The sequence below is a fragment of the Spinacia oleracea genome, chromosome 1, assembly GCF_020520425.1.
Source record: "Spinacia oleracea cultivar Varoflay chromosome 1, BTI_SOV_V1, whole genome shotgun sequence".
Classification (NCBI taxonomy): Eukaryota; Viridiplantae; Streptophyta; class Magnoliopsida; order Caryophyllales; family Amaranthaceae; genus Spinacia; species Spinacia oleracea.
In genome coordinates, this window is record NC_079487.1 from 132,909,787 (window position 1) to 132,930,705 (window position 20,919).

General features: G+C 36.0%; 4 protein-coding genes across 5 annotated transcripts; 3 read left to right on the forward strand and 1 right to left on the reverse strand.

Moving 5' to 3' along the window:
- Positions 1 to 1,393: 1,393 nt before the first annotated feature.
- LOC130465683 (uncharacterized) lies at positions 1,394 to 2,117 on the forward strand. Its single transcript, XM_056834546.1, has 2 exons — positions 1,394 to 2,003; positions 2,062 to 2,117. Exons 1-2 carry the CDS (start codon positions 1,394 to 1,396, stop codon positions 2,115 to 2,117), a joined length of 666 nt encoding a protein of 221 aa, XP_056690524.1.
- A 52-nt stretch (positions 2,118 to 2,169) lies between these two features.
- On the forward strand, positions 2,170 to 3,063 carry LOC130461440 (uncharacterized). Its single transcript, XM_056829545.1, has 2 exons — positions 2,170 to 2,492; positions 2,822 to 3,063. The coding sequence occupies exons 1-2, from the start codon at positions 2,201 to 2,203 to the stop codon at positions 2,833 to 2,835; spliced, it is 306 nt and encodes a 101-aa protein (XP_056685523.1). The 5' UTR covers positions 2,170 to 2,200; the 3' UTR covers positions 2,836 to 3,063.
- A 3,254-nt stretch (positions 3,064 to 6,317) lies between these two features.
- On the reverse strand, positions 6,318 to 20,843 carry LOC130461431 (pleiotropic drug resistance protein 2-like). 2 transcript variants are annotated; one of them, XM_056829540.1, is made up of 5 exons: positions 20,552 to 20,843; positions 20,152 to 20,455; positions 17,225 to 17,345; positions 16,873 to 16,961; positions 6,320 to 6,480 (listed from the first exon to the last, which is right to left on the reverse strand). In XM_056829540.1, the coding sequence occupies exons 2-5, from the start codon at positions 20,448 to 20,450 to the stop codon at positions 6,357 to 6,359; spliced, it is 633 nt and encodes a 210-aa protein (XP_056685518.1). In that variant the 5' UTR covers positions 20,451 to 20,455; positions 20,552 to 20,843; the 3' UTR covers positions 6,320 to 6,356. The 2 variants fall into 2 exon arrangements, with proteins under 2 accessions (XP_056685512.1, XP_056685518.1); XM_056829534.1 differs by having other exon boundaries at positions 6,318 to 6,480; positions 20,152 to 20,843.
- Positions 9,613 to 14,310, forward strand: LOC130461422 (uncharacterized). The gene is made up of 6 exons (XM_056829523.1): positions 9,613 to 9,811; positions 9,887 to 13,230; positions 13,330 to 13,603; positions 13,701 to 13,797; positions 13,876 to 14,000; positions 14,157 to 14,310. Exon 2 carries the CDS (start codon positions 10,057 to 10,059, stop codon positions 12,802 to 12,804), a length of 2,748 nt encoding a protein of 915 aa, XP_056685501.1. The 5' UTR covers positions 9,613 to 9,811; positions 9,887 to 10,056; the 3' UTR covers positions 12,805 to 13,230; positions 13,330 to 13,603; positions 13,701 to 13,797; positions 13,876 to 14,000; positions 14,157 to 14,310.
- Positions 20,844 to 20,919: the final 76 nt, after the last annotated feature.

Below are 20,919 nucleotides of genomic sequence, written 5' to 3' on the forward strand. Positions count from 1 at the left end.
AAGATGTTAACGGTCAAAGTGCATTGACAAACATGAAAAATCAAAGTGGTGCAACTATTTTTAAACGGGAGACGCAGTATTTATAGTTCGTGTATGACTACTCCGTCTAGTTTTTTATTAGTTGTTGGATCGTGCGCACTTACAATCCCCCAAGATATAAAATTCTATTTGGTAAATGTACATGTTATGTAAAAGACTAACGCTTACAATTTCATGGTAAACGCAAAAAAAAAAAAAAAAAAAAAAAAAAAAAAAAAAAAAAAAAAAAAAACGTTAAAGGGAGGAGAGAAGAGACTTGTGCTAGGGGCCTAGGAGATAGGACACCTGGCAGTGTAAAAGGGTTAAGGCCTTAAAGGTGTGCCGGTAATTACCATGTTCTTAAGGAAAGACAAAAAAAAATCTTGAATGAATTTGGGGTAAATCAGACGATTAACTATTGTTAGAATAGTAACCAAAGTTTGTGGCTTTATAAGTGTTAGGATATAAGGTAAGATAAAGTGTCATATCGAGCCGAATTTCACCCTACAAAGGTTAGTAAGCTAGACACTTTTAAAGGGGTGGTAAGGAAAATTCCTCCCTTGGGTACCCCTATTGGAGATTGAACTCTCAACCTTTAATAACAACTTAATTTGATTATCTTTAAACATAAATTTTTTGGATTTTTGAAAAGATACATTAAGTCAAATCGAATAATATTCTTAATGAATATGTTCTTTTTCTAATTTAAATCATAAAAAAGTCTACATAGTATATGCGAAATTGTGACACTGGATAGTGGAGTATCAAAGAATAATGTTGTCAACTAAAGTACCTAGTATTTGTTATTTTCTAACTTTTATCGCTATATCACAGAGGGCGTTAAAATCGCAGCCATGCATGTATTATGAAATACATGTCATGGGCTTGTTTGTAATTTCCCAGTCATTTTGAAATTGTTGAATAGTCAACCCCGTTTGCCAATTTGGATCCTATGAATACCATTTTAAAATATTTAGCACCATTTTTGTGATATTAATACCACTTTATAAAATTTGTAGAAAATAGTGTCACATGGTAATGGTATGTGTACTATGTGAGTTGTATGGTTGTGTATGGCAGCCTTCTATTGGTTGTCTTGTAGTATGTGCTGTCCTTTTTGTATTGGTTTGCTTTCCTAGGTTAGAATCTTCCTAGGGAATGTAGTTAGCCATATATATATATGGGATGTATGAGGAGCGCAGCCGCGAGAGAATGAGCAGCACAAATTTTGTGCCTTGCTAAACAAGAAATGAAAACAGCGATCTTGCTGAAACATCTTTGATCTTATTTTCTTCATGGTATCAGAGCAGGAAACGCTCTAAACTCAAACAAAATTGTATTTTCTTTTGAAAGTTTCAATCTTTAAGGAAGCAAGATGCCAGATGATGGAGATAGTAGTGGAAATCAAAATGGGAATGCATATGCAGATCCTTATTATTTAGCCAACTCAGACCATAGCAGTTCTAACCAGCAGCTTGGAATCATCATTTTTAATGGTGAAAATTATCTCAACTGGACCAGGAGCATTAGGATGGCACTTGGCTCAAGGAACAAGCTTGGATATATTGATGGAAAGATCAAGAAGCCAAATCAGGGGCATGCAGATTTTGGTAAATGGTACAGAAATGATAATGCTGTGAGAGGATGGATTTTGGCTTCAATGACAACAAACCTTGCAGAGAGTCTCATATACCTTGAAACTTCCAAGGATTTGTGGGACGAAGTCAAGGAAAGGTATGGTCAAACAAATGCCCCCCTCTTGTATCAGCTGAAGAAAGAGTTGAGTGATTTGAAGCAAGAAAATCAGGCTGTTGGGAATTTTTACTGCAAGCTGAAGAATTTATGGGATCATATATCTTCTATTGAAGGTATGCCTGAGTGCACATGTGGAGCAATGAGTAAATGCACTTGTAACATGATGAAAAAATTGGCAGATGCAGAATCTCTGAACAAACTGATACAGTTTCTAATGGCTCTCAATGAGGGTTTTGAGAACATCAGGGGAAGCATTCTTGCTATGGAACCTTTGCCTCCTGTGAATAGGGCTTTCCACCTTGTTCAGCAGCAAGAGAAACAAAAGGAAATCACTGGTAACATGAGTAGCAACAATGAGATGAGTGCAATGAGTGTGAAGAAGCAATATGTGAACACCTGGCAGAAAAGAGAATCAAAAGAAGCCAAAATGAAGAAAAAGTGTGATCACTGCACAATGAAAGGGCATACTAAAGAAGAATGCTTCCAGCTTGTGGGTTATCCAGACTGGTTTAAGAACCCTGGGAAGGGAAAGATAACACACAAGACATCAGCAAATGTGAACAAGCAAGGGAATGACTTTGCAGGTGACACACCACTTGAGAAAAGCAATGAGCATGGTGAAACAAGTGGAGCAAAGTCAGATCCAAACCTTATCTCTACTCTGGTGCAGGAAGTGATGAAGGCACTCAGTGAGAAACAACATTTAGCAAACTTTGCAGGTAATCTCCTTGCTTCAAATGTAGGACATTATTTTCAAGTTTTTGATCCAGGAACTTGGATAATAGATTCAGGTGCTTCTGATCATATGGTGGGAAATAGAGATTTACTTGTTGAAATCAAACCCCTTAGATTTCATGTGAAAGTGGGACTTCCTGATGGTCAAATCAAAACTGTAAAAGAAATGGGTTCAGTAAGTTTGAGCCCCAAAATGATGCTGAAAAATGTGTTATTTTTGCCTGATTTCAAACATAACTTGATGTCAGTAAGCAAACTGATAGAAGATGATCTTTGCTTGGTGATTTTTGACAAAAATGGGTGTGTAATACAGGACCCTATCAGTAAAGATGTAATTGCTGAAGGAAGAGGTGAAGAAGGTCTCTATAAGCTGGATTTTGGAAAAGCAGAAGAGAAGAATAGCAATATTAGCAGTATTAGTGGTAGCAATAATGCAGTTAGGAATATGAAACAGAACTTGAGTGTGTTACATGCTAGGTTGGGTCATGTTTCTTTGTCAAAGATGAAGCATTTGAGTATTTGTCATTGTAAGAACCTAAATGAGTATTTTTGTGACACTTGTTGTGTGGCAAAACACCACAGATTGCCTTTTAAGCCAAGCAGTTCAATTGCTAATAGTATTTTTGAGCTAATTCATGTTGATTTGTGGGGGCCTTATAAGGTCAAAAACATCACAGGTGCTAGATATTTTCTAACCATAGTAGATGATTTTAGTAGAGCCACATGGACTCAACTATTATCTAACAAGGAACAGGTAAGAAGCATTCTTTGCAACTTCTTCTGTTCTGTTGAAACTCAATATGATACCAAGGTGAAAACACTGAGAAGTGATAATGGTACTGAAATTCTTCAGTCAGAATGTGGAAAGATGCTTGCAGAAAAGGGGATTTTGCATCAGAGAAGCATAGCAGGAGTTCCTCAACAGAATGGTAGAGTGGAGAGGAAACACAGATTCCTCTTAGAGACTGCAAGAGCAATTAGACTTCATGCGGGTCTACCCAAGTACTTCTGGGGAGAATGTATTCTCTCAGCAACCTATTTGATAAACCTTTTACCTAGTTCAGTTCTTGGATGGAAAACTCCTTTTGAAAGATTAAACAAGAGAAAGCCAGAATATGAACATCTTAGAATAATTGGGTGTTTGTGTTATGGCTCCCCCACATTGAGGAAAACTGACAAATTTGAGGAAAAGGGAATCAGATCAGTGTTACTAGGGTACCCCTATGGTCAGAAAGGATACAAGTTGTTTGACTTGCAGAAAAGAAAAATGTACATGTGTAGAGATGTGGTGTTCAAAGAAGACATCTTTCCTTTCCTCAATCCAAAACAGCCTGTGTTACAAACCTCACAACAACATGGAATTTTCCCTCTCTTGGTGTCTGATGAAATAGAAGAAAATGATTTTTTTGATGATGGAAGCAATGGTGAAAGCATAGGGAATTTTGATTCTCTTAACCTGAATGGAACAGGACAAACTCCAATTGAAAGCTCTCCTCAAGTTTCTGAAACTGGTGAGAATTCACCAACTTTAGAAGTAAGTTCAGAAGAGAACACTCAAGTCATCATCCCAACAGAACAACCTCTTGAAACTAGAAGATCAGAAAGACCAAGAACTGTTCCAAACAAGTACAAAGATTTTGTGTACAAGATTCCTGGTGTTGAAACCCAATCAGACCAGTCCACTTCATTCACAGTCCAAACAATGAAAGAAATGAAGAATCACTCTGCTGATTTCATGGCTTGCATAGGGAAAGTGATGGGCATAAAAGAACCAGAAAGATATGAGCAAGCTCAAGGTGATCCAGGATGGGAAGCTGCAATGGAAGAGGAATTCCAAGCAATGGAGAAGAATGGAACTTGGAAGATGGTAACCCTTCCAGAAGGAAAGAAAGCCATTGATTCCAAGTGGGTGTACAAAGTGAAATGTGACAGGGATAGGAAAATAGTAAGACTCAAGGCAAGAATAGTAGCAAGGGGTGACAAGCAGATAAAAGGGAAAGATTACAAAGATACTTTCTCTCCTACAGCTAAATTTAGCACTGTAAGGATCTTGATAGCTCTTGCAACTATCAAGGATTGAAAGCTGCGACATCTGGACGTGAACAATGCTTTTCTGCATGGTTACATTGAGGAAGAAATTTACATGAAGCCCCCTAAGGGATACAAGAAAGGGAAAACAGGAGAAGTTTGTAGACTAATAAGAAGCATTTATGGTCTAAAACAAGCATCTAGGGCTTGGAACTCAGCTTTGAAGAATTTCCTAATGAAGTTAGGATACAAGCAGTCAAAGAAAGATTATTCTCTTTTCATAAAAGAAGAGAATGGAAAACAAGCAATCATTCTAGCATATGTAGATGATTTGCTTATCACTGGAAATGATTTGGAAGCAATAGATCAATTGAAGAAAAGCTTAGATGATGAATTCACTATTAAAGACTTAGGGGAACTGAGTTTCTTTCTTGGAATTGAAATTGACAGGAATGATCAAGGAACTTTTTTGAATCAAAGGAAGTACATCATTGACATTTTGAAGGATAGTAGTGTGGAGAATTGCAAAGTAGCAAAGTTTCCTTTTCCCAAGGGAATGAAATTGTCTATTGACAGTGGAGAAGTCTTGGCTAACCCAGAGACTTACAGAAGAATAATTGGGAGGTTGTTGTACTTAAATATCACCAGACCTGACATTTCCTTTTCAGTTCAACAGCTCTCTCAATTTATGCAATGTCCTAGAAAACCTCATCTCCAAGCTGCTTTACATGTTGTACGATACCTTAAGGGTACAGTTCATTGGGGACTGTTCTATCCAAAAAAGTCAGAATTGGTTGTGAAAGGATACTCAGATGCAGACTGGGGTAGTTGTGCTTTCAGTGCAAGATCACTCACTGGCTACTGCATTTTCCTTGGAAAATGCCTCATCTCTTGGAAAACAAAGAAGCAGAAAACAGTATCCAAGTCTTCCACTGAGGCAGAGTATAGAAGTATGTCTCACACTACAAGTGAACTAGTGTGGGTTGATGACATTTTAAAATCTGTCAACATGACAGTCCCAAAACCGATCATCCTTCATTGTGACAACAAGTCAGCTGAGCATTTGGCTCAAAATCCCATCTTTCATGAGAGGACAAAACACCTCAACATTGACTGTCACTATGTGAGAGATCATGTGCAAGAAGGTTTTCTAGACACAGCACATGTTGAATCAAGCTTGCAACTTGCAGACATAATGACTAAGTCGCTCACTCAGCAGCAACACAATTTTCTCTCTTCCAAGTTGGGTCTTGTTTCTGATCCCCAGCTCCAACTTGAGGAGGGGGTGTAGAAAATAGTGTCACATGGTAATGGTATGTGTACTATGTGAGCTGTATGGTTGTGTATGGCAGCCTTCTATTGGTTGTCTTGTAGTATGTGCTGTCCTTTTTGTATTGGTTTGCTTTCCTAGGTTAGAATCTTCCTAGGGAATGTAGTTAGCCATATATATATATGGGATGTATGAGGAGCGCAGCCGCGAGAGAATGAGCAGCACAAATTTTGTGCCTTGCTAAACAAGAAATGAAAACAGCAATCTTGCTGAAACATCTTTGATCTTATTTTCTTCAAAATTTAATACAAAACGAGTACCATTTAAAAAAAGTTTAGTACCATTTTTGTAATACCAATACCATTTTTGTAATACCAATACCAACTCAGCAATGCCAAATCACCACCCCGTTTTACAAATTTACAATTCCGTTATACATTTCCCCCAAAAAATATTTAACATTTACATTTATCTTTTTATTTGGGGTTGGCATGTTTTTGCAAATATATGCCAGGCATGTATTTGGACTTCCTCCTATATCACATAGGTTTTAAATATTGTCTATCAAGAAAGGTATCGAGGAAAATACCTTAAGGTCTTTATCTAGCCTCCCTGCGAGTGCTTGTAGTAATGTAGATTTGCCAGAGTCTGGAGGCCCCAAAAGCAATGTCATCCTAACAATTTGTTTCAACGCAAAATGAAAAAACAACAATTTAATTACATTAATATTTTTAATTATCTACGCATACACTTTGATATTATTATTTTCGGTGCGAATGAGCCACAAGAACGTGAGATTCAATCCCATAAACAGGGATGTAAGCTCTAACCAACTGAGTTACCCATCACTCTCATACACTTTGATATTTTACGAGTAATAAATAATACACCATTTTTAAAGTTTATATTTTCAATCATGTACTCCATATTCAGTAGCAAAAAAGTTATGAAAATTTGATATACTAGAACTAAACATTAAAGAAAAATCTAACAATAATATACAATACAAGTGCGTAATTGTCATGTATCTTCTCATATGAGTAGGGGATAGCTCAGTTGGTTAGAGCTTCCCTCCCGATTTCAGGTGATCCTGGGATCGATTCTCATCCCCACCATTATGGTTCCCGACCTCCCGGCAGAAAAATTTATAGTCCATTTTTAGTGACGGACCCCTCTAAAATTTGAGTATTTCATATATTGTTTAATTCCTCCATTGACCCCCGTAATTAAATGGTTCAACATCACATAGTAATGACACGTGCATCCGTCATTTTCTGGTGCAAAATTTTCCTACCAAATATCATTTTCCTACAAAATATACTATGTATATGTTTTATTTTATTTTGATTCTCTAACCTTTTGTATAAACTATTTATCTATGGAAAAAATATCTATACTAATATATTAAAAGGCGTTTTGACAAACGTCTATGTGCCACGTATTCCCCTCTTTCTTTGCACTTGCATTCCGCCACGTCAACATCTACAAGTGTCGCCGCGACAACGAAGCATCTGTGCCACGTATTCCATCTAACAAAATTGTGGTATACTTACAACCAAAAAGGATGTTCTAAGGCTCGAACATCAAACCTCCGTAGTTAAGGAGCACAACTTTTACCACCTCAACCAACTTTTACTTGTGTTTCATTTACGATCTTTAATTCCTAAATCTGCTGTAAAGGGAGAATTATAATAAATGAGAGTACATTAATTTCACTGCTCACATCACCGACCCATCTTCTTCCTTGAAACTTTGAAAGCTTCTCCAAAATTTCATTTTCCTCAGATTTTCCAATCTCTCATCTTCATGATAATTGATTGCTCCATCTTCATGATAATTGATTGCTCTTAATTAAGTGACACATTAATTATGAGTTATCAATTACATCAGGAAGAAGAAGATTCGTCTTTGTGGGTCGCATCCCGCCTTTGTAGCTCCGAATTGGGCTACCTCCGAATTCCTCTTCATGATTAATTGATTATTCTTAATTAAGAGAAACATTGATTATGAGTACTCAATTAAATCACGAGGAAGAAGATTCGTCTTTGTGGGTTGATTTCTGCCTATGTGTTTTCACAATAAATTATAATTCAAGTCATGAGTTTAATTTTATCTTTTGAACCAAATCAATTTCTCAATTGATTGCCTAAATCTGTAACTGAAGCTGCGTAATTGAGCCCCTCTAAGAGGTTCCCATTATATATATTCCTATAGTCTTGCTGAATTCATCAGCCCCTATTTTGCTACCCCTTTGAAAAAGGTTTATGAGAAGTAATTAGGTGACTCACGCATCTAAACTATTACAATGATTTAATTCTTGTGTTTGTATATGTATTCATGGCATTAGGCTCTTCATTTACAAAGTACCATTTGTTTTTGTTTTGGGTTTTGTTTGCTGTAGGCTTGAGTAAGACAGGGGCTGCAGTCGATTGTTGAGTATCATATTGTCCTGCAACAAAAACTCTGGTTAGTTGTTCAATTTAGATTGTATTGGAAATGCCTCTATATATTGTGTAATTTAATATGGGAATTTTAGGAAATGTGACAATTTTGTCACAGAGAAACAAAATAGTATGTGAATATTATTTCTGGGAGGAGGGAGTAACTATTAAGAGATAGATAAAAGTCGGAAATTGTCATTACTTCTTGAATATTCTGCGAAGGTTGCTTGCTAATGCTTTGTCATAAGTATTATTAAAGCCCTTGTGGAAGTCCTCATCTCCAATTGGCATATTGAAATGGTTACACAGGCTCACAGTCCTCTGTATTTTCCAAAAGCTTTGTATAAGATAATCTCATCACTTACTCAGTATCATACGAATGTTCTATGATTAGGAGTGTCTTTTATGAGATCTCTCTTATGAGTTACTTTTATGTGGATGGGTGAGTTTCAAATGGATATGAGGTGACTTTAGGATTTATACTAGAGCATTGCTGAACTTGAATAATAACATAAAGAAAAGACCAATATGCAGATATGTTCAGTATAGCGAACCCAAGTGCTTACCTTTCTAAATATGTGGGTGGTCTAGCTTTATTTCTCCACAAAACAACATTTATTACCCTAAAAAAAAGGTAAGCACTGGTTGTGGGAAATGTAGAGAGTTTTCTGACTATAGCCAAGTTATTCAATTTCGTAAACAGTAACAGAAGTAAATGTCTAATGTATTTGATAGCACCGCATTAAGGTTGAATGTGATCATCTAGAGTTGTTCACTGTCAAGTACATCTCATTGGAGTCATATGGACACTTAAAAGTAGAAAATGTGAGTTTCAGGGTTGAGCACGAACTGCAATATGGGGCTGGCAATTTTTGGGAGTCTATAGAATTGTTATGCAATAACTGATGGGAAAATTGCCAAACAGTCATGGAAAATTGCCAAAATTGTGTAACAGTCTTACAAATAAATTGTGGCAACCCTAATTATTATGTTTAACCAACATTGGTGTGAGCTGACTCTTTTGAATCAGAATACTAGAATCAGAATACTAAGTTTTTGCCCTTTGTTAATCTCAATCAGGGAATTTCAATTCCATTGTATATAATGGTGACAGGACCAAAAATTCAAGCTTCATTCTCATTTATACAGAACCTTTTCCAAATAACTTAATGGTTCTGTTTTACTTTGTGGGCTACAGGTACTTTGTGAACCTTCTGAAGTTGTACTGTCATTTGGATAGCTGGCTCTTGAAAACTAAGGTAGTTCCTTTACTTTAAAATTTTATATAGTCAAATACCATTGAGCTACACTTAATAGAATAAGACTGACCATGCATCTCATTACCAAGATGCGATGGCCATTTGTCGATGGGCAGGACCACCTGATCTGTTCATAACATTCACATGTAACCCAAAGTGGCCTGAAATTACAGAATTCTTAGCAAACATACCTGGACAACGACCCGAAGACAGGCCAGATGTCGTGGTCCGCGTCTTCAAAATAAAGCTTGATGAGTTGATATGTGATCTAACAACAAAAGAACATTTTGGGAGAACAATAGCAGGTACATATTATTTCCTCCAAAGAAGTTAAATAACAACATGCATTAATCACTAACAAATCCTCTTTCTCTTTGCAGTAATATATACCATTGAATTTCAGAAACGAGGCTTGCCGCACGCTCATATTCTGCTGTTTTTACATCCAGATGACAAGCCACTAACTCCAGAAGACATAGACAGAATCATTTGTGCAGAGTTACCAGACAAAGAGGTAGACTTAATTGGATATGAAATAGTAGTCCAATCAATGATGCATGGGCCTTGTGGGTCAATGAACGAACGCTCACCTTGCATGGAAGATGGAAAATGCTCAAAACACTACCCAAGAAGTTTCCAGGAAACAACAACTGTGAATGATGAGGGGTATGCACTGTATACAAGACGTAATAATGGGCATACAGCAACAAAGAATGGTCAAGTTCTGGATAACAGGTTTGTAATCCCATACAATATTGATCTGGTGGTGAAATTTCAGGCCCACATAAATGTGGAATGGTGCAACAAAGATAGGTCACTGAAATACTTATTCAAGTATATGAACAAAGGCCCTGACATGGCACTTGCAAGAATTGAACAGGCTCGGGAAGGAAATAATGGCAACGAAGCACAAAACCACCAGGAGCAAGTTATAGATGAGATTCAAAATTATCTAAAATGTAGATATGTGTCAGCCTCTGAAGCATGTTGGAGAATATTCTCATTCATCATCCAATACAAAAACCCCCCTGTACAGAGGCTAACGTTTCATTTGGAGGGTCATCAAGAAGTCATTTTTGAAGACCATGAGCACTTGGACGATGTCCTGGAAAGAGTTGGGGCAAAGAAAACAACATTGACAGAGTGGATGACAGCTAACAGGATGTATCCAGAAGCGCGCGAACTCACATATGCAGACTTCCCAACAGAATGGGTATGGTTAAGCGACGAGAAAAGATGGAAGCCTAGAGAAAACGGGAGCAGCATTGGAAGGATATACTTTGCACACCCTGCCTCCGGGGAGAAGTACTACTTAAGATTGCTTCTGAATATTGTCAAAGGTGCCACATGCTTCGCAGACATCCGGACGGTGAATGGAATCATACATCCTACATACAAGGCAGCATGTCATGCCCTTGGGCCTCTTGATGGGGACAATGAATGGCACGAGGGATTAGTTGAAGCAGCCACATGGTCTAACGGCCCACAATTGCGGGAACTCTTTGTTACAATGCTCTTATTCTGTGAAGTGTCAGACCCAAAAGAGTTGTGGGAAAAGCATTGGACAGACTTATCGGATGACATTGTTTACCGACAACGTCAAAGACTGGGAATTGCAGACCTAAGTCTAGCAGAAGATCAGATTCAGAACTACACCCTCTATGAGATTGAACAACTACTAAACAGAGACAATAGAAGCCTCAAAGACTACCACGGCATCCCATTACCAGATGCAGCCCTACTTCAAGAAGCAGGAAATAGGATGCTACTGGAAGAGCATGACTACGACACAGAATCATTGGCTAGCGATGCTCGCGATTTAGAACAGGACCTTAATGATGACCAAAGACATGTTTATGACAACATCCTTCAAGCAGTGTACGAGAGTAGAGGTCAACTATTCTTTGTCTATGGTAGTGGTGGCACAGGGAAGACATATCTTTGGAGAGCATTAATATCCAAGCTTCGCTCCGAAGAACAAATAGTACTTGCAGTGGCATCATCAGGAATAGCAGCTTTACTACTCCCTTCTGGCCGTACTGCCCATTCCAGGTTCAAAATCCCACTGGTGTTAAGTGAAAATTCGTGCTGCAACATTGACCAAGGCTCTGACCTCGCAGAACTAATCCGACGAACAAAGCTCATAATATGGGATGAAGCTCCCATGGTACATAGGCATGGCTTTGAAGCACTTGACCGAACTTTTCGAGATGTAATGCAGCTTCATGACCAATCGTCAAAGGACAAAGTTTTTGGAGGCAAGGTAGTAGTCTTAGGAGGGGATTTTCGGCAAATACTACCTGTTGTTCCAAAAGGAGGACGAGTAGAAATTGTAGATGCATCTGTGAGCAAATCCAAGACCATATGGCCAGAGTGCATTGTCCACACACTAAGGACAAATATGCGAATAAAGCGGTCAAACCTAGACCAAGTCGATATAGAGCGATCAGAATTCAGCAAATGGGTTCTAGATATGGGAAACGGGCATATTCCAGCAACAACAAAAGAAGGCGAGGATGAACCGACATGGATAGAAATACCCGAGGACTTACTTATACATGGAGATGATCCTATTGCTGCATTGGTGGAAGAGGTGTACCCAGAAATTTTACACAGGCACATGGACCCAAAGTACCTCCAACAACGGGCCATACTTGCTCCAAAAAATGAAACAGTTGACAAGATCAATGGATACATACTCCAAATGATCCCAGGAGAGGAAATAACCTACAAGAGCGCAGACAGAATCTGCCCAGCAACAACAGGTGGGAGAAATGTGCAATCACTGTACCCTACTGAATTCCTCAACAGCCTACAATTTCCAGGTGTGCCCAATCATGAAATACAACTCAAAGTAGGGTGTCCTGTAATATTGTTGAGGAACATCAACCAAAGAGAGGGACTATGTAATGGGACACGCCTTATTGTCACCAGATTGAACCATAGAATCATTGAAGCACAAGTTGTCACTGGAATAAATGCGGGGGACATGGTCAGCATTCCACGAGTAGAAATGTCACAATCAGATTCAAAATGGCCATTCATCTTAAAGCGCCGGCAGTTCCCAATCAAAGTTTGCTTCGCAATGACAATCAATAAGAGTCAAGGACAAACATTCGACCATGTGGGAATATACTTGCCAGAACCAGTATTCAGCCATGGCCAACTATATGTTGCTGTATCCAGAGTCACTACACGGAGTGGACTCAAAATCTGCATCCCAAGAACAAGCACCGATGATCAGCAAACTGGAAAAACAAAAAATGTGGTCTACAAAGAAATATTCAATGATCTATAATCTGTTCAAGACATTGAAACTTCATTAAAAACAAGGCTCTGTTCAGAATGTTTGTTTTTACCTGTTTCTTAGTTTAGAAAAACTCCCTGATTTAGCATAAAAAAATAAGACTGCCAACTTACTAAATCATCACAGAAATGCATCATTGTCTACATTGCATCATTTGAATCATTGTCTCATTAACAGCTTCATTCCTTACATTATTGATAGAACTTTGGTTGTGAACTTCCGTGCATAACTAACTGATTATGAAATTTGTTCCAGGATCTAAGACTTTGAAAAATGGCAACAAATCAAAACATTGCTGACCTCAGGCCCACTTTGAGGGGAGGACCCTTGCTGGCACGAGTTATAAGAACATGGGATGTGGTATACAACTCGAGCGAACAACCAACCGCTTTTGATTTCCTTCTGTTAGACAAACAAGTAAGCTAAACTAACATCTATATCCTTTACACCTCTGCTTAACAAACTGCCTAATAATAAATTTGGAAAGTAACACCAAAATTAAAATACCAAATGCAGGGAGGGCTCATTCAAGCCACTATGAGGAAGGATTTGATGAAAACTTACAAGGATCAAATTGTGGAAGGAAATATACACACAATTAACAACTTTGAAGTGGCTAGAAACAACAAGCTTCATTGCCCGGTAAAAAATGACATGCTTATCAGATTCACCCCTTTTACAACTGTTTTTCAAGAACAAGAAAATGCAGCAACAATCCCGATGAACAACTTCCAGATACATCCATTAGATCGTTTGCAAGAGAGGAACAACAAAAGTGACTACGCCATAGGTACGTAAACAACAACTACTGCCAAATCATTAATATACCTCCTCAAATATATTACACTAATACATGTTCTATTTACGAACATGGCCATAAATTGTAGATGTAGTTGGCTTGCTAATTGGAGTTGAGGAGAAAACCTGGGTCAATGTTGGATTACAAAGAACCCCAATACGAAGGATTCAAATTGAAGATCAATGGTAAAATAGAAATTTAATGTCAACACACACAATACATATACAGATCCTGACAAAAACTTATTACCACTATATATGCAGCAACACCAAGGTTGTGGTTACTTTGTGGGGAGCAAAAGCTGACTTGATAGACACTCACATAACACAGGATTAAGACAACTTCAAAGTACTACTCATCACCTCAACAAAAGTGAGTATGTATCAAGGTAAGACCAACACCTAATACATAACTCCATAAAAATACACAAACTAAACAAAATGACCAATTGTTGGGCCAAGTACTTCTGCCGTGTATATAAAATACTGGTGTGTCACTCTCCTCTATGAGATGCTAACATTATTCTAAACATTGCAACTTGCAGGAAACTATCAGTTGAACTCTACAAATGCAACGCAGATACACATCAACCTGCCAATTCCAGAAATAGAAGGTTTCAAGCAAGGGTAACAAATTCATATAAACCCATATTCATAACCCAAGTTTATAACTGAAACATAATCACAAACTAACACATTCTACCAACAGGCCTGAACCGAGAACACCTATTAAACAACTGGAGGCCAAACCACACGAGACACTAGAACAAGCCATGTTCAAGAACAGAAAAAAGATACAAGATATTCTGCAAATGGATCCACAAACAAAGGTAAGATCCTAACTTCCCCCATACATCTGCACCTAGCGGAAATATTTAACCTTGAATCCAATTGCAAAAAAAAAAAAAAAAAAACGATACCAACAGTTAATTAAAACCTAAGTTATCAATTTAACTGAAGGGCTCAATGCTAAATCCACTAATCCAAGTATGAGGGTACCCTAATAGAACCTAATTTATTGTAAATATTGAAATTTTTAACAAAAATCTTAGAACCTCTTTTCTTCTTGGACCCTAGCTAATGTCTATTAAAATTTGAAAAGGATCAATTATTTATTTTAACATCTATTCCAGCAAATGATTAGAAGTTATTTTAATTCTCCAACAGAAAATATCACATGAGTACTGCTTTTCTTATGTATGAATCACAAACAATGATAAAAGGCAAATGTGTAAAAATCTAAATTGTGCATTATTTAGAAAACATAAGAAGTATATGTGATTGTTATTAACCTGAAACATAGACTAATGCAGAAAGTGAATCTCAATGCTCATTGGATAACATATATAAATACTATACAGGACATGTTCACCATCAGTGCCACAATCATGAGCATCCACCTTGACAAAAAGTGGCATTACAACTCTTGTGACGCATGTAAGAAAAAGATAGATGAAACATTCTACTGTACCAATTGCGAGGTGGTGGTCAAATACCCAAAAACAAGGTAAATAACTTTCTCACGCTATATCACAAGACAATGAAAAACTACTAGATTTATAACCCAGTAAGTTGCAGGTATCTTTTGACGGTTGATATAGATGATGGAACTGCATGTATCCCAATGGCATTGTTCGATAAGGAGGCTGAAATAGTCGTCGGAAGTCCGATACACAAACTTCTTGAACTACAGAAAAATGTATGACAATTGCAAAAACACAAGTATAAATAAGCTCTTACGAAAAAATACAAAGACTAACAAATACAAACAACAATACATTGTAGGACAATGGCAAAGATAACGTGTTAGATCGCCTACAACATTGTGTTGGGAAACAATTTGCATTTAAGGTGAAGCAGAGTACAAGAAGTGAAACAACAGAGCTCATCTGCCAAAAGACGTTCCACATAGATTACCAATTAGAAAAGTCTTACAAAGAACTACAAGGTGCAGAAGTGGTGGGTATACATAAACACAATACAACTTAGACTTTCTTAACTAATTACATAATCAAACCTATATAACAAAATGTCCTAATTGCAGGAACAAAATGTAGCAAAAAAGCAACTCATGGATAAAGCCTCAGACACTATTCAAGTAGAAACATCACTCTTGGATAATGCCACAGGATCGAAGCCTGAAGTGGAAAGTGACCTGCTAGAAAAAAGGCTACTCCTGGATAAAGCCTCAGACACAACTACTGGAGTAGAAACACCACTCTTGGATAACGCCACAGGAACGAACACTGAAGTGGCAAGGCACCTGCTGGATAACGCCTCAAAAAAGGACACTAGAGTGGAAAGGACTGCAAGGAAGAGAAACAGAAATGAAATGTAAGTACAATGTTCAACAACAAAATAAACAGAATATAAACAACAAAAACACAAAATGAAACAACTGTACGTACTAATCGATATCTTTATTGCAGGGAGACAGACAAAGAAACAACTACAACCGTCAACCGTGAAAACTAAAACAAGCATGGGTAAACGAAGACACAACCATGCCAAGTGGAGACACGGCCACATTAAGTTATGCACCAAATAAGAGGAATACCCTCAATAATTCCAACAAATACAATAATAGTTTACTTTATCATGTTTAAGATACAATTTAGAATTCGAGTAAAGATTCGACCAAAATTCAAAAGACAATTGTACGTCTCCAGGGAATTTCACTTTATAGACAAGTTTTACATTTTCGTTTATTAACCATCGTCCAATATATAACTCATTGTACATAATAAGAGTTATTGAGTACATTATAATTTTTAGTCAACTCATCACACCAACAACATTAGAAATATTCAATGAAAACACCATTTGAAACCTACTAACAGTAGAAACCCGGGGCATCGCCCGGGCTACACACTAGTTAGTTTATAAATTATGACAATAATAGATATCATGTAATAATAATTTGCTAAATATTTGCTTGTAATAATTTAGTCAAATCAATACATTAATAATGGAAAATATATTCACTCGACATGTTGGTCAAATTAGCATATTATACATATATAATATGCATTTTAGATAAATACATTTAAATGAGTATGTTCAAAATTTTATAAATTATGCAGTGGTTTAGGGATATTCAGTTAAATATTTTGTAAAAATATTATCATAATCCATGCATGCATGGAATCTATTTTTTCCTAATTTTAACCTCAAATTCTCAAAACTCCAAAAATTGCAATTCATATGGAACGGATATTGGGAAGTTGGGAAATATTATCCACAAATGAAATAAGAAAATACCTGGAAGGTTTAACAATGCCACTAACATCTTGGAGTATCTTGATGGTCCTTTTATTTGATGGGGTTAATCGTATCAACCCAAGAATCATCTGTCAGTGTCAAAAACAATTAAAATGTCTTAACTCCACCTTTCGGGCCAATGCTTTATCGAAAATCGTCGTATATTTATTTGTTTATTTTCTTGGGTGTAAATGAGGTACAAAGACAATAATAAAATTATAAATAGTGGAGGGAATTCGAACCTGCAATATATCGTACATAAACCGTCAATTTTAATCACTAGATCAATACCTCATCGATAAAATAGTGGTATACTTATAATATGGAATTAGGATAATGTGACGATGATTACCTCTAGTATATTCATTGAGGAATTTAGCAAGTTGGGCAAGGCTCTGCTTCCTACATGTACTGCTCCTTCCACTGACAGATGCTCATATCTCAATTCAATATTTGGAATTTTAATTGCTACCCTATTATGCCACCCAAGAAAAAAAAATATTAGACGTGTTAGAATGTGACAAAGTGAAATGGGAAAAATATTTAGATTCAGAGGGAGTATTTTCTTATACACATGATGCGCGCGTAATTTTATAATGACATTAAAATAATTAATATTTCTTATCGATTTCATACATTTTATCGTTTTTAGGGGGTAAAAAAATATGGTTTAATTTCTTTAGATGGTAAAAATAATTTGGACATATTATATTTTACCACCTAAAAAAACTAAAACTTGTACGAAGTATTTTACCACCTGAAAAAGAATTAAAATTTGTTTTTTTACTACCTGAAAACCAAAAAGTAGATGAAACATTTATGTGCGGTTACCTAATTCAATTTCTCTCCAATTTTTTACACTCCATTTGTAAATTTCTTTAACCCTTTCACCCTTCTCTCTTTATTTTCATTAAATTTTGTTAAATTTATGAAGGCAAATTTGCTAAAAGGGACCTTTCATAACCCAAATTTTGTGAGAAAATGACCTTATATATTTTTTGTGTGAAATCACACCTTAATGTAATTTTTTTTTGCGAAAGAAAACCTAAGAAAAGTTTCCGGCATTGAATGAGTTTATTAGGCCATTGACTTGCACGTGAGCAGCACTTATTACTTTATTTTGCTACAATTTCAACAAAACGCATTGTTAAAGTGATGTTTATTGTGGTAGTGCGCGATTTTGATATATTGTGTCGTGTTTAAGGGAAGTTGTTTCGTTTCCACTAAACATGCTCGTTTTTACAAGGTAACATGTAAAATGAAGCCACACGTGTTGCTCACGTGCAGGTCAATGGCCAGAAAAGCTCAGTCAATGTCGGAAACTTTCTTTTGGATGTCGTTCGCAAAAAAAATTATATTAAGGTGTGATTTTACCAAAAAAAATTATATAAGGTTCTTTCTTGCAAAATTTAGACTATAAAATGTCTTTTTTGGCAAATTTGCATTTTATAAATTAATAGTGGTGAAAATTTTTATGAATTCATGGAAGATAAAAAAGCGGGGGAAGATAAGAGAATTAAATACATGAAATAGTGGAAGAAAATAACATATAAGGTATATTACCGTTATTGTGGCCCCACATAACATTTTCATCTACGTTCCTATTTTTTAGGTGGTAAAAAACAAGTTTTAAAAGAAATTAAGGTGGTAGAATACAAGTTTTAGTTTTTAAGTGGTAAAAAACAATCTCTCGATTTTTTAAGTGCTAATAAACAATTTATCCATACAATTTTTCGATTTTTATATAGTTGATAAAAAATAATCTATCCATAATAAATTACAAAGTACGGAGTAACAAAATTAGACTTCAATTCGTGCACATTAACAAAACGAGTGCACCATATATAAAAGAATTTGTGGATCTCATATTTCGATATAGAGGGATTATGTACAATGATCCACTATAATTCCACTGCTCTCTTTTAATTCATTTTACTTGACACGTTTCTTTCATCACATTTATTGATACACAATTTTAACTATTAACATTTAACTTCTATATTACTACTCTGCTGTTTAGTTATCATAAAAATTAGCAATAATGGATCTGAAAATAATGGAAAGCAAACCAATAACCTCAAAAAATAGCCCTAACTATACGTTACACCAAGTTAAATATATCGATCAACATGCTTTATATTTTTTCCTATACGTTGTACATTCTATTACGTATCTATCTATCTATCTATACTAATATATTAAAAGGCGTTTTGAAAAATGTCTATGTGTCACATAGTACTTTTCCCTTTGCGCCACATCATTCATTCACCAAGTGGTATGTCATGTCATGGATAACCAAAAATCAATACAACGAGGTTCGAACTCTAGACCTCATGTCTGAATGATAATTCTCATTACCATCTTAACCAACCACCAATTGTGGTTTATTTCTTCACATTAATTTATAAATAAATGTTAACATGAAGTCTAAACCAACTAAATTTTTATTTTCTATGGAATATTTTGAAAAAAATAAAAATAAATAATTAGGACAACTATGAAGAAACATGATGTCATTAATCTCATAAGCATCAACTATAGAAATACCTTGCATGACTGCTTATATCTAATTTGGTGTTATTAATTTGAAGCACTTAGTTCCACTAGAAAACAAATTATACAATTGTAAGATGATCTAATTGAAAACATTACTTGGCATGATAAATGACGTAGTGTGTCTGTGTAGTTGACAAACTTAATTGATGTTTTTCACTTTAAGATATACATGCATTTCGTCAAATAATGAGCTCAAGAAAAAATCTAAAATTTTAACTATTCAATGTAGCGATCGGGGCATCGCCCGGGTCCAGTACAGTAGTACACCTTAAGTCCTTAAGGTTCTAGGGAGCGATACTACTATATTCCTATAATAACACACCATATAAGATACCTTTGTTTCATAAAGATCTTTACGGTTACTATTTGCATAAAATATTAAGACAAAAATGAAAATTGGTTGAATATAATTAAATATGGATAAACTAAGAGAAAACCATAAAAAAGTGGGTGGCTGGGTGTAAGAAAAAATAAATAAAATAAGATAAAGTGCGTGCAAAAATTGTAAATGTGGTGGGTAAAAGAGGTAAAATAGTACGGAATACTTCATATTTTTATGTCCAAAAATAGCATAAAGCACTATATAAAAAATATTATGAAACGGACTAAAATGAAAAGTGTAAATATCATTTTAAAACGGAGGTAGTACGTACAGACCAAAATGGCAAATGGATCGAGAGACGAGCTGGTATAATTGTATAAGTAAAACTTTTCAAAACTTACCGATGAATCCTGTCCCTGAGTTTTGTGAGAAAATTTTCAAAATCTTCCTCAACAAATTTGAGTACAGATTCAACCAAAACCTTCTTCTGTTGTTTCCCCAACTTTTGAAGATCAATCTCTGTAACATTAACTTTGCCATCATCAACCACTTGCCTCAACAACCCTTTTCTTATACTTTTATAAATTGGCAGCCGCTGTAAAGCAGCCCACCTCTGCTCCTCCTCCTCAGCCTCTGCCGCCTCCGTCGCCTCCTTCTCCACCACACGGTTGTTCGTCGTCGTACTCATGTTAATTAGCATGCAACCTTGAAAATAATTAAGATTACTAGAATGATGAGTTCGAGTATAATTTTTAGGTGAGACCGTCTCATGCATGTACGGGAAAATTTGCAAAACCCTACCTCAATGACAACCAAACCAACAAATGAACCACCAATATGGCAATAATACGGATAATCACACCTTAAAAAAAAAACATAAGACTCCTGGCCAGGCTACTCTCATGTACGTAGTAATATTTTTTGTTAGACGAAATGACTAATCCATGCAAATTAATTTTTTTTTTTATTATTAATTTTTGACAAAAACAAATTTTTGATGGGATAATCTAAAGGAGATTTTGATAGTGAGCGATGTGCGATAGTGAATAGAAGTGGCAAATTTGTTTCAGCCTCTATCAAAAGTTTGGACCCGTATTTATTTATAGAACTTAGAATAAGGCCTACTACCTGTTTAATACTCCGTAATGATCTTTATATTTGTATAAATA

Coding starts and splice junctions, on each gene's coding strand:
- LOC130465683 (XM_056834546.1), top strand. CDS start 1,394: ATGCCAGATGATGGAGATAGTAGTGGAAATCAAAATGGGAATGCATAT. Junction 2,004..2,061: donor TCTAATGGCTCTCAATGAGG/GTTTTGAGAACA, acceptor TCCTGTGAATAG/GGCTTTCCACCTTGTTCAGC.
- LOC130461440 (XM_056829545.1), top strand. CDS start 2,201: ATGAAGAAAAAGTGTGATCACTGCACAATGAAAGGGCATACTAAAGAA.
- LOC130461422 (XM_056829523.1), top strand. CDS start 10,057: ATGATGCATGGGCCTTGTGGGTCAATGAACGAACGCTCACCTTGCATG.
- LOC130461431 (XM_056829534.1), bottom strand. CDS start 20,525: ATGCATGAGACGGTCTCACCTAAAAATTATACTCGAACTCATCATTCT. Junction 17,346..20,151: donor CTCAGGGACAGGATTCATCG/GTAAGTTTTGAA, acceptor GTGGCATAATAG/GGTAGCAATTAAAATTCCAA. Junction 6,481..16,872: donor GGCATTGTTAAACCTTCCAG/GTATTTTCTTAT, acceptor ACAAATTGTTAG/GATGACATTGCTTTTGGGGC.